The sequence below is a fragment of the Telopea speciosissima genome, chromosome 10, assembly GCF_018873765.1.
Source record: "Telopea speciosissima isolate NSW1024214 ecotype Mountain lineage chromosome 10, Tspe_v1, whole genome shotgun sequence".
NCBI classification, from domain to species: Eukaryota; Viridiplantae; Streptophyta; class Magnoliopsida; order Proteales; family Proteaceae; genus Telopea; species Telopea speciosissima.
The window spans coordinates 41,567,148-41,582,539 of NC_057925.1; the positions used below are offsets into that span (position 1 = coordinate 41,567,148).

Here is a 15,392-nt window from a genome sequence, read left to right on the forward strand (position 1 = left end):
CCGTTCGAAGCTTCTGCATCTGGAGAGGTACCGGTTCACCTCTAACCATTCTGGGAGTCCTCCACCAAATGAGGGCCATAGGGAGAGCTGGGGACTGGAATCCTCAGCCGCCATCGGAGCCACCATCACCACCTCAGACTAGTAAATCTCCTTCTATTATTTTGCTGCTACTACTACCAAGACTAAGAATCCTTCTCCTTCTTTTCTCCGTGTTGGAGTCGACAGATAGGAAGAAGAAAATGAATACAAACTCACCGGTGATACAACAAAAAGGGGGGGGGGCTTCAACATCTGTTCCTTGTTTGCTCCTCCGTTGTCGGCAATTGCTTCACCTTCTCCCCTTCCACTGATTCGTCCCTCTACTATCTCGATCTAGAATAACGGGCTTTCAATTACATCTGGGAGGGGTTATTTTAGCCATGGACTGCGTTTGAATGACCGTCAAGTTAGAACAACAGAAGCTCTGCCACAAATCCATCAGCGAGGATCCATCATGATTGTTTTGCTCCTCACCTAGACTAATTGCTTCGTATACCAACTCACGGTGATCCGAGCCCAACAAATCCACTGCAACTTAGATCAGCGAAACCAAGCCGTTGTAACTTGGGTCGGCGAACCTTGGAATTGCTTCATTCAACATAGCCAACATAGCACATCAACAGTGTAAGTTAGCAAAAGAAGAAGATCCAGAAAAGGAAGAGAGAGAAAAGTCCCAAAAAAAAGAAAGAGAAGGAATGCAGGTGGAGTACGAGTGGCCATATTGCCCTTGCCACGTGTCCGTTATTGCGCGATGGCTTGGGTACTCTTTCGGTCATCTTTTGGGTTGTACTTGAGCGGCCCTTCCCAAATCCAAATGGTACAGTTCCGGTCTAGCTTGGTTCGATTAAAAAATAATGGCTTCCGTTGTGGGTGAGATGGTTTGAAATAACTCTATTTTAGCATGAACCTTGAGGACAAGGTTCTCTGAAGGGGTTGGCAATTTTATGATCAGTATAGTGCCGATCATAAGATCGGCTGATGTGGCATTCCATTAGTTAGTTTGTTAGGACCGGCCCATACAATCATAGGCTTTAGGGGTATTTTGTTAGTTGTTACGGGTAGATTGATAATTAGTTGTTACATATGACTTTATCTAGTGTAAAGGGATCGGTTGTAAAGTTCAAAGGTTTGGAGTTTCTAAATATTGTAACTAACATGTCTACAACTCTATTAGATATTGAGTTAGGAAGACTCTTAAGAGAGCAAAAAGGCTGCCCAACGACAAAGAATCCATAACCCCTGTCTCTCTCTCTCTCTCTCGATCCCTCTACATTCGATCAACTCTGTTGTTCTACCACTGAGTGGTTGATTCAATCATGTGCTTACCATCTCAATAGTCGTTGGAAGGATTTTAGGGTTCTTTTGTTGTGTCAGCTTGAACCAGGTAATTCCCAGTCTTCACTGTCGTTTCTCCAAGTAACGGATGGTTTTTTAGAAAACCCTAAAGTCGCACGTCTCCTGGTTTCTTGAACGAAACCTCTTTGGATCGCTGTCATTGGCCGAATTCCTGGTTTCTCATACGAAACCACTTCTCAGGTTTACATAGTTTGCATCATCCGGTTTCTTGATAGAAACCCTTCTCCGCCGTTTGTGCCAGACATTTCTCTGCCGTTTGGGCATGTCTTTTCTCCGCCGTTTGTGCATATAATACTTCTCTTCTCATTCTTTGCTCTGTCCACCATGATCCTTGGAACCGTCCGTGACGATGCCAACGACGATGACGACGAACCCACCCCTCTTTTCACGGTTCATCATCGCCCTGCCTTTTCCGTTTTCTTTGTTTGCCTGTTTGCAGGTGCTGCTGACCCAAGTGTTGGTGGCATTGAGATTATCATCGACTCAAAAGCTCCAATCGCCGTTCAATCTTCACCATACCTCTCCTGTCGTCGGATGAATCTCCACTCGCCGATCCAGCAGATCCTTGTAGATTTGTTCGAAAGTAGGCGGTGACAACGTTTCAGATGTTTCTTTTGCCGTCTATTGAAGCTCCACTCGTCGATCCATCAGACCTTTGTTGATCTAGCAAGTCTGTTTGAAAGTAGACTGTGGTAGTGTGTCGGCTCTCGTGGGAAGTTTAACATTGGCCTGTTCGACGCATATGGACTCCCCTCTATTGGCACGTATGTGCATGCGCTTATCTTTAGCTGTGTCTACAGCTTTTTCTCTAGGGATATGGTTGTAATCCATCCCTTACTCTGTATGACCTAGTTAATGGCATGTGAGACTGATCAGCTTCCACTCCTTAGTTTTGGATACCGAATATCCATACCTTGTGCTTATCATGCTCTCTATTTGTATTATGTATTTTGTTATTTTGTTTTTCTTTGTTTGAGTATGAATGAATGACCTTCTTTTCTACCAAAAAAAATAAAAAGGGTTCAGTTGTGGAAGACTTCAAAGAATTAATCCAATATTTTCTTTCATCTATCCTGGAGGTTACTGCGCCTCGAAGCAGCCGTTCTCCCTATCTTCTCCTCTCCAACCTGTAATTCCTCCTTTCTGTAACGCTAATCGTTAAACTGTACCGTTACACTGTACGAAAGGACCGAAACCAGTGTGAAGCACGATTAGCTTGTAGTTTGCTGGAGAAGCACCAAAACTTTTCAAATTTTTTCCTGCATGAAAGAAAGAAGTCGGAACTCTGCTAAAGTCAGTAGCCTTAAGTCTGTGACACATGGCGTAACGTCGTTCATAACTCTCTTACTTTCTGAACCTGCAATTATACTCTCACCGTCTCACGCCCTTTACACATTTCATGACATTAGGGTTTCTAATCAAATTTTCGCAGACAGAGAGAGAGAGAGAAACGTCTTCTTTGATTTTGAATAGAGAAGGAGAAATCAGAAATGGCGAAAGGAGGAGGAGAGGTTAGTAACAAACAGGTTCTGCTGAAAGATTATGTTGTTGGGTTTCCGAAAGAAACGGATATGGTTCTCAACACTGGAACCATAAGCTTGAAGGCTCCTGAGGGTTCGGAAGCGATTGTAGTGAAGAATCTCTACTTATCTTGCGTTCCGTACCTGAGATCCCGTATGACGAAGCCCGATAGGCACAGCTATTTTCCTTCTTTCACGCCTGGCTCTGTAAGACTTAGAATTGTCTTTTTTTTTTTTTTTTTTGTTAATTAATGTATTGAGCCTTTGAATATTGTTTGTGGAATTTTTAAGTTTTGAGTTCTGCTAATACAAAATTAAATAATTGACTCTGTTATTTGTTTATTAATGTATTGGGGCGAGGGGTAGGGGTGGGGGTGGGGGTGGGGGGGACGAGGGTGTCGTGTTCCTGATCCAATCCGTCAGGGATAAAAACCAAAGAAAATTAAACCTTGTTCTTTGGTATAAGCAGCTCCTCTGAATTTGGGTAAAACTTCTCTACCTGGTAATTACTGAGTGGAGTCAACTCAGCCATGATTCAAGTAAATGGAATCGGCAATGGAATTGGGTTTTATGGATCTGGATTTCCATTCAGCCGGAATCGAAATTAAAATTGGTCAATTCCGATTCGATTCGATCCAATTCTGATTCTTCGAACTGTGAACTCAGCTGAATTCAAGACGTGGAATGATTTACATGGTGAACTTGTCCTTTATAGGATCTGAGGAAACATTGTTTTTTTAGAAACTTTAAATGTTGTAGCTGAAGTTTCTCAGAGTTGGAGAAATTTAAGATTATTGTTAAAACTCATAACAGTGTAAAATCAAAGGACTAGTTGTTGAAACTAGGCCATTTTTGTTTATTGAAAACTATGGCTGTGTTTGGTATGCATTCTAGGTCGATTTTGCATTCTCGGGCATTAAAAACAACTACTTTTGTCATTGGAGAATGCGAGATCAACCTGGAATGCATACCAAACACTACCTATATGTTTGAGCTTGCATTTGTGAATTTCTTGCTGAAAACATGTAGGCCATAACTGGGCTTGGTGTGGCTAAAGTGGTGGATTCTAATAATCCAAAGTTCAAGGAAGGTGACTTGGTGTGGGGGATGACTGGATGGGAGGAGTATAGCCTGATTACAATGCCGGAGACCCTGTTTAAAATTGAACACACTGATGTACCGCTTTCCTACTATACAGGAATACTTGGTAAGTCGTATTGTTTCAATTCATGAAGCACACATGCTTGTGGGTGTTAACTAAGACAGACCTGTTAGGATCATTGTTGATTTGTTTTTCCCCTTTATAATTTTTGAAACTATAAGAATATTCCTCCTTATGCTTAGAATTTTATGAGAGCCCTGGAGCAGGGCTTCCTCCTTGCATTTTTATATCTCTATTTTGCTGGGCTCTTGGGGCTTGGGACATTGGTACCTACTATCCAATAGTTTCTTTGGACTGTGAGAAAATAATTAGAAAATGCTTTATGAGAGTTCTATGAAACAGAATGCTAAGATAACCTGTTTATCTAGGTTTAATCTTTCAAAACAATTGCTATTGTGCCATTTGTGAGACACAGGCAATGAATATATTTTCTTCCTGTATTGAAATCTTCAGTTTGAAAGCTTTGTTTGGGTTGTCTTGTTGGACCCCTGGTGATGGGTAGACAGCTTTCTGGGTTTGTAGATTAATTATGTATCTCATACAAGGTGTTATATTAATGTATTGGATGACCTTGAGATAATGCATGACCCAAGACACAGGAGATGACATTTTGGTATGAAAATTGAACTAGTTGACCCAATATATGATAAATTTTTTTTCTTTCCGAATTTGATGCAGTTTTGGATTGAGTCTACGAATAGAACGAGTAAATTCCACTAGTTATAATTTTTGGTGAAAAGGAAGGCCTTTTTATCCCGTTTATTAGTTTTTTCTTTAACTTGTGTCTCTAGACCATTGATTCTGGTGTGTTTTCTGCAGTGTCTCCTTATCATGGAGCCTATCCTCCCAATGATATGGGAAGCCGTAAATTATTAGTGTATCAATTATTGCAGTTTCATAGTGCTTGTACCTGTAGGAGCTTATGTACTTTGATGATGGGACACTATGAATCTGGGATTTTATCTTTTCACTGGTGGCATGCACATACACCTATCTATATGCTTCACGTATTAAACTCGATTCATCTTAACCGTACATTTATTGTTTCCTAGGGACGCCTGGGATGACTGCTTATGCTGGTTTTCACGAGGTGTGCTCTCCTAAGGAAGGAGAAACTGTGTTCATATCAGCTGCATCTGGTGCAGTTGGCCAATTTGTCGGGCAGTTTGCTAAGTTAATGGGTTGTTACGTGGTTGGAAGTGCTGGAAGCAAAGAAAAGGTGAGTCATCAATGTCACTTCTTTCTGTGAACATGTTAATCCAGGAATTTTGGTAGATAGATATGATGAGGACAATCACTAATTTATTTGACAAAAAAGGAAAGATATGAAAAGATGAGAGGATTATCAGTGGCTAATGAGTTCTTTTGGGCTGAAAATTAAGATTGATCTGTTGAAGAACAAGTTCGGATTTGATGAGGCTTTCAATTATAAAGAAGAGGATGACTTGGATGCTGCTTTAAGAAGGTCTGTATTAGTATCTTTCTAAGAGAAATCTTAATATCATATCAAAGCTGAAGTCTTTTTTACTTTATTTACTTGTCTGTATTTGGGCCATGTTTTTGAAACTTCTTCTCTACCTTGGTTTGAAAATTTGTTTGTAATTAAAATTTTCTATGTTCTACCCAGGTACTTTCCTGAAGGCATAGACATTTACTTTGAAAATGTTGGTGGGAAGATGCTTGATGCAGTCCTTCTCAACATGAAAATTAATGGCCACATTGCTGTGTGTGGGCTGATCTCCCAGTACAACCTCAAAAAGCCAGAGGGTGTGCAAAATTTGTTGTGCCTTATTACTAAGCAGATTCGCATGGAAGGGTTCGTGGTTTCAAGCTACTATCACCAATACCCTAAGTTTCTTGAGTTCATTATACCCTCAATCAAAGAAGGGAAGATAGTTTATGTAGAAGATATTGCCGAAGGCCTTGATAAAGCACTTGGAGCTCTGATTGGACTCTACAGTGGCCGCAATGTTGGAAAACAGGTTGTTGTGGTTGCTCGTGAATGATTACTGCATTTTGTAATTCCATCAGTCCCTATAGTGTAGTGTGGACGACTTAGGTATACATGGTTTCAGTTTCCCATTAGAAAATTTTTAAGGGGTCTTTTAATTGATTATGATGTCCATTCATCGCCACATTACTCTACTATTTTTCATCCGATGTTGGAATTGGTGATCTTGTGATGGATCCTTTTTAAGTAACCCGCCCCTCAAAGGAAAATTTTATATCCTTTGTACGTATCTTGTATTTTGCTCAAAGTTTCTTTTTTGTATTGTTGGTCAAACAACGGTCCAGGGATCAAACCATGGTTCCGTAGGAAAACCAATTATAAACCAATTAGGGTATTGTACGCCCTGGGTTATCCCATGGTGTCCCATGGGTGCCCCATTTTAATTTTAGGGTGTCCCATGGTTTCCCATGGAAACCCTGGTGCATCCCTATTAGGGTTTCTCCTTCCCTATTGCGTCCCATAAAATTAATTATCACAATAGGGACGGAGAAATTCGTCTCTAGTACATCACATGGCAAGAGGGATCCATCCCATATTCGAATGCGCAGCGGAAATTAATCGATTCGAGTTTCTTTCGCATCTCATAAATATTAATAATCAATGAACAAAAGGAATTAATAAAGAACTGCTAACCTGGTGAGTCTCAAGTGTTGTTCCTCCAATAGACAGTGGTTCTTCCTCCAGTGAGCGCTCCAAGCAAACAGATCTGAACCTCCAATGGTGCTACCAAGGTTCTACACGCCAATCTCAGATGCCCTCAAACTCTTCAGCACATATCTAGGGTTTCATAAACCCCAACTCTTAAACACAGGTGATAGAAGCAAGAAGAAGAAGAGAGATCACAAGAGGGAGAGAGAGAAACCAAAAATGCAGGAGAGAGAGTGTTTGCTCAAAAAACGTGGAGAGTTTCCTCTTCTGCGTTTTATGGTCCCCTATTTATAATAATAGGGTTTAATTAAATTCTAGATAGATTTAATAGAGCCCTAGTCAGAGTCTGACTCTCTCTCTCTCACTCTGGCAGTTCTGTTTAAACTCAAAGTGCTACACAGGTGAAGAAGCAGAATCTAATAGGGAAAGTATTAATTAGATTCTTTATTTAATTATTAATGGATAATTACAATTAGCACCAAAACCATTAATTAAATAAAGAGCCAATTAAATTAGCAAATTCCAAATAACTCCCTATATGATAACAATTTATCATATACAACCCCCCCACTAATCAACACCATCATTATGGAATCTAGGGCATGTACATATAAGAGCGTCTGTGCATCCGATCGGGTCCCACAAAACTTGATAAAACACTTTATTTGAAATAACTATAAATAATGTATCATTTTATGTAAAATAAAATTTGCAAAATCATTTCCAAAACGGTACTGGATCCAGATTCTGATCCGACCATGCATAGACAGTCTCTATCTTGGTGTTCCCCAATCGGGCAGTGGTGACCGTGTTGGATAACTCCTTCACTCACAAAGTGTTCACGCATTCCCAGAACACCGGCTTTGACTCGCTTGAGTCTCAGTCATTGATGAACCAAAGAATGCGATTACACTTTGCAGTGACAGGGTTCCCTCAGGTACAGGGTGTCGGTGACACATGTCTATCCCTTCCTACATCTGGCAGTAATACATGAGGGAATCGACAAAGTAGATTCTTCGCCAATGCACACATCAAACATGTGAGCACTCGCATTCGTACCCTGACATCACATGTCTAGGCATACCTAATGCGACAACCATATGATAAGGGTGCCCAATCCAAACCCTAGTCGTGACTACCATTTTAAGTATAACTTACAGACACATAATGCTCAAAAATTTTATATCGCATGTGACAACATTAAACTAAAATGTATAAATGTTCAATACAAAGGTGAACCGGGTTGAACCGGACTGAACCGGGTTTGATGGACACACACTTGTCCAACAATCTCCCACTTGTACATCAAAGCCAATTCCCCATACATTTTAAACCCATGCCCTCCATGTGTTTCTCAAACACTCCTGGTGACAAACCCTTTGTCATGGCATCAGACACATTTTTAGTTGTGTCTACTTTGGAGATACTCACGTCACCCTGCTGGATAATCTCTCTGATGAGGTGATACTTCCGCTGCACGTGCTTGTTCCTCTGATGAGCCCTAGGCTCCTTAGCTTGTGCAATGGCCCCTCTGTTGTCACATAACAGGGGAATAGAGCCATTGACAAGCTTAGGGACTACCTCCAAATCTGATAGGAATTTTCTTAGCCAAACACCTTCTTTTGCTGCATCACAAGCTGTAAGGTATTCTGCTTCGGTAGTAGAATCGGCTGTAGACTTTTGTTTCGCACTCCGCCACACAATGGCACCTCCACCCATTAGATATACCATCTCGGACGTGGATTTTCTGTCATCCTTGTCAGTTTGGAAATCTGAATCTGTGTATCCCAATACTAACAACTGATCAGATCCAAAAACCAAGAAATATTCCTTAGTCCTTCTTAGGTACTTGAGGATATTCTTGACAGCACTCCAATGCTCGCGTCCAGGGTTAGATTGATAACGACTTACCATGCCTACTGCATAGCAAATATTAGGCCTCGTACACAACATGGCGTACATAAGACTCCCTACTGCTGAGGCATAGGGAATCCTCTTCATCTCTTCAATGTCATGCAGAGGAGGACATTGAGATCGGAAAAGACCGACTCCATGTCCGAAGGGAACACTTCCCCTCTTGGAGTTCTCCATACTAAATCTAGCCAGGACTTTATCTATATAGGTAGCCTGTGACAAGCCTAGCATCCTTTTCTGGCGATCTCTTACGAGTTTGATCCCAAGGATATAGCTAGCTTCACCAAGGTCTTTCATCGAAAACGTTGTGGATAACCACTGTTTTATTGATGAAAGGAATCCTACATCGTTACCAATCAGCAATATGTCATCTACGTATAAAACAAGAAAACATACTGCCCTCCCACTGATCTTCTTGTAAACGCATGGTTCATCCATGTTTTGATCAAAACCAAATGATTTGATTGATTGATCAAACCTGATGTTCCAGCTCCTAGAAGCCTGCTTCAGCCCATAAATGGACCTCTGCAATTTGCACACCTTTCTTTCTTCCTCCAAGGAAGAGAACCCCTCTGGCTGTTCCATGTAGATTTCCTCTTGAAGGAACCCATTTAGAAATGCGATCGACATCCATCGCCGAACTCATAATCAAAGTGTCTTGCGATAGCCAATAAAATCTGATGGATTTCATCATCGCTCTTGGTGAAAAGGTTTCCTCATAGTCTATACCCTCTTTCGGGTATAACCCTTTGCCACCAGTCTCGCTTTGAATCTCTCGACCTTTCCATCTGCGCCCTTCTTCCTCTTGAAGATCCATTTACATCCAATCGGCTTGACGCCAAGTGGTGGATCGACTAGAGTCCAGACCTTGTTGGAATGCATCGAATCGATTTCAGAGCGCATTGCTTCCAACCACCTAGTGGCATCAACATCCTTTAGAGCCTCAGAGTATGTCATCGGATTATCATCCGATTCAACCGATACCATGTGGAACTCTTCCACTGTTTCCTCTTCGGTTAGAAGAGTTAGCCTGGTGGGTGGTCTAATAGTCCTCCCACTACGTCGAGGTTCCTCAGGTGTTGGTATTTCAGCGGGTATGTCAGTTGGTCTCACTTCTGGAAGTGAAGTTTCTAAGCCATCTGATAGCTCTTTTATGACTACTGGTTCGGACCTTTGGGTCATCATTTCTTCCTCCAAAAATGTGACATGTTTACTTACAATGACCTTTTGGTCAACTGGGTCATAGAAATAATAGCCTATCGTGCCTTTGGGGTAGCCTAAGAAATAGCATCTCGAAGTCCTGGATTCTAACTTGTCATGCATTGCTTTCGCACATGTGCTATGCAACCCCATACCCTAAGGTGTTGAATACTGGGCTTTCGCCCTTTCCACAACTCAAAGCGTGTCTTGGCTACAGACTTAGATGGAACCCTATTCAAGATATATATCGCCGTCTCTAAAGCGTACCCCCAGAAAGAAAGAGGCAGCTCACTATAAGTGAGCATCGTCCTGACCATATCCAATAGGGTCCGATTGCGTCGTTCGGATACACCATTTTGTTGTGGTGTGCATGGATTAGTTAGCTGACTAACTATCCCTTGGGATATAAGATGTTCTTTAAACTCATCTGATAGATACTCCCCTCCACGATCTGATCGTAAGGACTTGACGCGTTTATCGAGCTGTCTTTCAACCTCGGCTTGGAATTCTTTGAATTTATCAAAGGCTTTCGATTTCCTACGCATCAAGTATATGTAACCATATCTAGAGTAATCATCGGTGAACGTGATAAAGTACTCATACCCATATCTTGCTTGTATGTTTATGGGTCCACACACGTCAGTGTGTATCAACTCCAACAGATCTATGGCTCTAGCACCTTTATTGCTAAAGGATTTCTTGATCATTTTGCCCTGAAGGCATGACTCACAGGTGGGGAATGGTTCCACCCTCAGACTCTCTAAGGGCCCATCCCTCACCAATCTACTAATTCGGTCCACATTAATGTGACCCAATCTTAGATGCAACAGATATGTTGAGTTCACTGGAGCTGCTTTCCGTTTCAAATCAACATTTGAAACAACATTCATTCTAATAGGGCAATCTAGAAAATACAAATCACTTTGCATATATCCGGATGCCACAAAGGAATTATTAAAACGAATAATCAATTTAGAATTAAAGGAAAAACTATATCCGTCCAAAATAAGTTTTGAAACTGAAATTATCTTCCTCTTGAAAGAGGGTACATAATAGCAATCCTTTAAAACTAAACTAGTAGAACAAAAATTTAAAATAAAAGTTCCCACAGCCAACGCCATGGTCTCAGCTCCAGTACCCATCCGAAGACGCACTTCATTTCTTTCCAGGTTCCTTGTCTCCTTGAACCCCTGCAAATCATTGCAAATGTGAACAGTGGATCCACTATCCACCAACCAAGAATTGATCGGTTCAAAAGACAAATTAGACTCATAATGAACGTGAACATCACATGTACCTTTTTTAGCAGCCTCTGTTTCATCCGGCTTCTTGTCTTTCAAAGTTGCCAGGTAAGCACGACAGTTTCTTTTCCAGTGACCCTCCTTCTTGCAATAGAAGCACTTGCCTTTGCCTTTATTGTCAGACTTCCCACCCTTGGCTTTCAGGGTCTTGCCCTTACTTCCCTTTTTCTTTTTCTTCCCATTTGAAGAAGGCTTTGCCTCAGTTGCATTGACCTCAGCCTTGTCCTTTTTCAAGGATGCTTTAGCCTCTACCAGTGCATTAGCAAGCTCGGTGAGCTCCATCTCTTTCTCGGACATCTTGTAGGACATCCTAAAAGGTGAGTAGGCAAAAGTGAGTGACGCTAAGATCACATCAGTCTTGTATCGCAGGCGGAAATCAGTCCCCATGGATTCTAGTTTTTCAAACAGATTGATCATTTTCATTACATGATCCATCACTGGAGTCCCCTGAGACATCTTGGAGTTATGGATTTGACTCACGCATCGAATGTGCGTGTGTCAGTCTGTTGAACAATTCAGCAAGCTTATCCATTTTACCCCAGCAGTGCGTATATCCTTGACTGAGTCTACAACTGATTTTTCCAACAATCCTAGGATATAGAGTGATGCCTTGGAATCCCTCATGAGGAACCCTTGCATCTCTTCATTTGCCTCAAAATCGTTCGGGTCGGGTTGAGGAGGAACTTGTTCATCTAGAACTGTGTATAGTCCTTCAGCAGTCAGGAGCAACTTAATGCTCCGGTAACAATCGACATAGTTTGTACCATTAAGTTTGTATTCGCTAATGAGTGTTAACAGGTTGGAATTAATGACAGCCATCGTATATTAATCTACACATGCATAAGTAAATAACCACATGCTAATTAATGACCATTGAAAATAATAAATTGAGCACACACACATCAATGGTCTTTCATGATTTGGGTTTCCCTCATAACCCAAAAGATGAATTGGATACCTACAACCCTTGCATGCATAACTTACCCCGTCGGGAGTCATTATACACACCATGGTAGTGTGAACTAAGCTGTCCACCTCATGGGCTTCCAATATTTTCGGCCACCTGGGTGTCATGTCCAGATCCTGTCGGCTGACATACACCCAAGTCATGTACTTACCTATTGCATTAGTTAAAATCATGGAATCATGAAAGATGGCCCACTGTCGCAGTGCCCTCTTACTATCCATACCCTAACGTATCTACATGGAGGTAAATATAGATAAATACGTGACAAAGGTCCTGGCAATGTCCTGTCGGCTTATGCGGGGTCATGTCACACATTTTCTACATTTATCTTCAATAGGAGGCCATGGACATGTCTACCGATTAAGACTAGTCCATATCATACTTGTATTGTGAATAAAGAGGGATTAATTAACTCTCACATACATGGATAGATTTAAACAACATAATTAATCAACATTAATTAAAAGTGATTATGGGATGGCGGCATTTGTATCAGAAGCAATTAAAGAACCCTCCCAATAAAAATAAAACTAATAACTTTGGGTGCATTTTTCATGCCATGGATGCCACGCTTCGATCATCTCCTCCGCCCGATCACGTTTTCAAAGTAGGTGACTTGCATCTCCTTAAGCTTTGAGCGCCACATGTGGATCACCATCTACATGCCCTGGGAGTCCTAACTCCTTTAAAATTACAATGGAAACCTAAAAAAATTCTATACACTTTCTTTTCCATAATAATAAAGAAACCCCGCATGGAGAAACCAACCCACCATTTGGGTTGCCCATGGGGTGGAGTACATTTGTTTATAAAAAAGAAAGGGGGAGAGAGAGAAAGAGAGAGAAGCATCACATCCACCCATAACCCCATGTATCACATACATAAACAATCCATCCATTTATTAGAATGCCATTCCCATAATCACATCATAATATAATTTCATGCATGGGCATTAAAGCAAGTGAACCAAAAATTAAAACATGGATTCCTTCAATTATTGAACCACCACATCGCATGTGATATCATGTATCCAAGCCCATAAAATTAAAATCGCATTTTAATTGCAAGTGGGTAAAGAGGGAATCTCTTCACCCATCATCATCCTCCAAAAACAAAACAAAATAATAAAATTCTGTTTTGAAAAATCTTTTTTTTTGTTAAACTGGAGGGAAAACAAGGGGGGTGCATGCAGCCCACTTGAGCAGGCTGCAGGCACTCCCTGTGCAGCCCATAGGTACAGGGCCCACAGACAGCAGCCTTGGGCTGCAGGCCCGCAGCCCGTAAGCTTGCTGCCCGCAGGCAGCAGCCCATAAGGGGATGCGCACAAGGGTAGGTTCATGGGGAAGGGCGTGCACAGAGGCTTGGCAGCATGCGCTCCCCCCCCCCCCCCACATATAGAACATGATTAAAAAATTTTAAAATAAAAATTAGTAATCACAACCTAATTGGATACATGCTTCAATAATTGGAATAAACAAAACAAACCAAATCCATCATCACATGGGTAGGTTGTTACACTAACAACCTTGTAACTACCCATGTGCACATGGGAAGGTTGTTACAACAACCATATCCTAACCACCCATGTGCCAACTTGCATCCCACTCATGATAATCATATTAACCATTAATTATCTAATATTCATGGGTGAGAAAGGTGGCTCTGATACCACACTGTTGGTCAAACAACGGTCCAGGGATCAAACCATGGTTCCGTAGGGAAACCAATTATAAACCAATTAGGGTATTGCACACCCTGGGTTATCCCATGGTGTCCCATGGGTGCCCCATTTTAATTTTAGGGTGTCCCATTCCCATGGGAACCCTGGTGCATCCCTATTAGGGTTTCTCCTTCCCTATTGCGTCCCATAAAATTAATTATCACAATAGGGACGAAGAAATTCGTCTCTAGTCCATCACATGGTAAGAGGGATCCATCCCATACTCGAATGCGCAGCGGAAATTAATCGATTCGAGTTTCTTTCGCATCCCATAAATATTAATAATCAATGAACAGAAGGAATTAATAAAGAACTGCTAACCTGGTGAGCCTCAAGTGTTGTTCCTCCAATATACAGTGATTCTTCCTTTAGTGAGCGCTCCAAGCAAACAGATCTGAACCTCCAATGGTGCTACCAAGGTTCTACACGCCAATCCCAGATGCCCTCAAACTCCTCAGCACATATCTAGGGTTTCATAAACCCCAACTCTCAAACACAGGTGAGAGAAGCAAGAAGAAGAAGAGAGATCACAAGAGGGAGAGAGAGAAACCAAAAATGCAGGAGAGAGAGAGTGTTTGCTCCAAAAATGTGGAGAGCTTCCTCTTCTGCGTTTTATGGTCTCTTATTTATAATAATAGGGTTTAATTAAATCCTAGATAGATTTAATAGAGCCCTAGTCAGAGTCTGACTCTCTCTCTCTCAGTCTGGCAGTTCTGTTTAAACTCAAAGTGCTACATAGGTGAAGAAGCAGAATCTAATAGGGAAAGTATTAATTAGATTCTTTATTTAATTATTAATGAATAATTACAATTAGCACCAAAACCATTAATTAAATAAAGAGCCAATTAAATTAGCAAATTCCAAATAACTCCCTATATGATAACAATTTATCATATACAACCCCCCCACTAATCAACACCATCATTATGGAATCTAGGGCATGTACATATAAGAGCGTCTGTGCATCCGATCGGGTCCCGCAAAACTCGATAAAACACTTTATTTGAAATAACTATAAATAATGTATCATTTTATGTAAAATAAATTTTGCAAAACCATTTCCAAAACGGTACTGGATCTAGATTCTGATCCGACCATGCACAGACAGTGTCTATCTTGGTGTTCCCCAATCGGGCAGTGGTGACCGTGTTGGATAACTCCTTCACTCACAAAGTGTTCATGCATTCCCAGAACACTGGCTTTGACTCGCTTGAGTCTCAGTCATTGATGAACCAAAGAATGCGATCACACTTTGTAGTGACAGGGTTCCCTCAGGTACAGGGTGTCGGTGACACATGTCTATCCCTTCCTACATCTGGCAGTAATACATGAGGGAATCGACAAAGTAGATTCTTCGCCAAGGCACACATCAAACATGTGAGCACTCGCATTCGTACCCTGACATCACATGTCTAGGCATACCCAATGCGACAACCATATGATAAGGGTGCCCAACCCAAGCCCTAGTCGTGACTACCATTTTAAGTATAACTTACGGACACATAATGCTCAAAAAGTTTATATCGTATGTGACAATATTAAACTAAAATGTAT

The 15,392-nt window shown here is 41.3% G+C and overlaps 1 protein-coding gene across 2 annotated transcripts; it reads left to right on the plus strand.

Moving 5' to 3' along the window:
* The first annotated feature begins 2,885 nt into the window (after window positions 1-2,885).
* Window positions 2,886-14,105, plus strand: LOC122644221 (2-alkenal reductase (NADP(+)-dependent)-like). Of its 2 annotated transcripts, XM_043837837.1 has the most exons (7): window positions 2,886-3,122; window positions 3,945-4,122; window positions 5,130-5,296; window positions 5,460-5,542; window positions 5,705-6,095; window positions 13,396-13,398; window positions 14,095-14,105. In XM_043837837.1, the coding sequence occupies exons 1-5, from the start codon at window positions 2,886-2,888 to the stop codon at window positions 6,081-6,083; spliced, it is 1,044 nt and encodes a 347-aa protein (XP_043693772.1). In that variant the 3' UTR covers window positions 6,084-6,095; window positions 13,396-13,398; window positions 14,095-14,105. The 2 variants fall into 2 exon arrangements, with proteins under 2 accessions (XP_043693772.1, XP_043693771.1); XM_043837836.1 differs by lacking the exons at window positions 13,396-13,398; window positions 14,095-14,105 and having other exon boundaries at window positions 5,705-6,169.
* The last annotated feature ends 1,287 nt before the right edge of the window (window positions 14,106-15,392 follow it).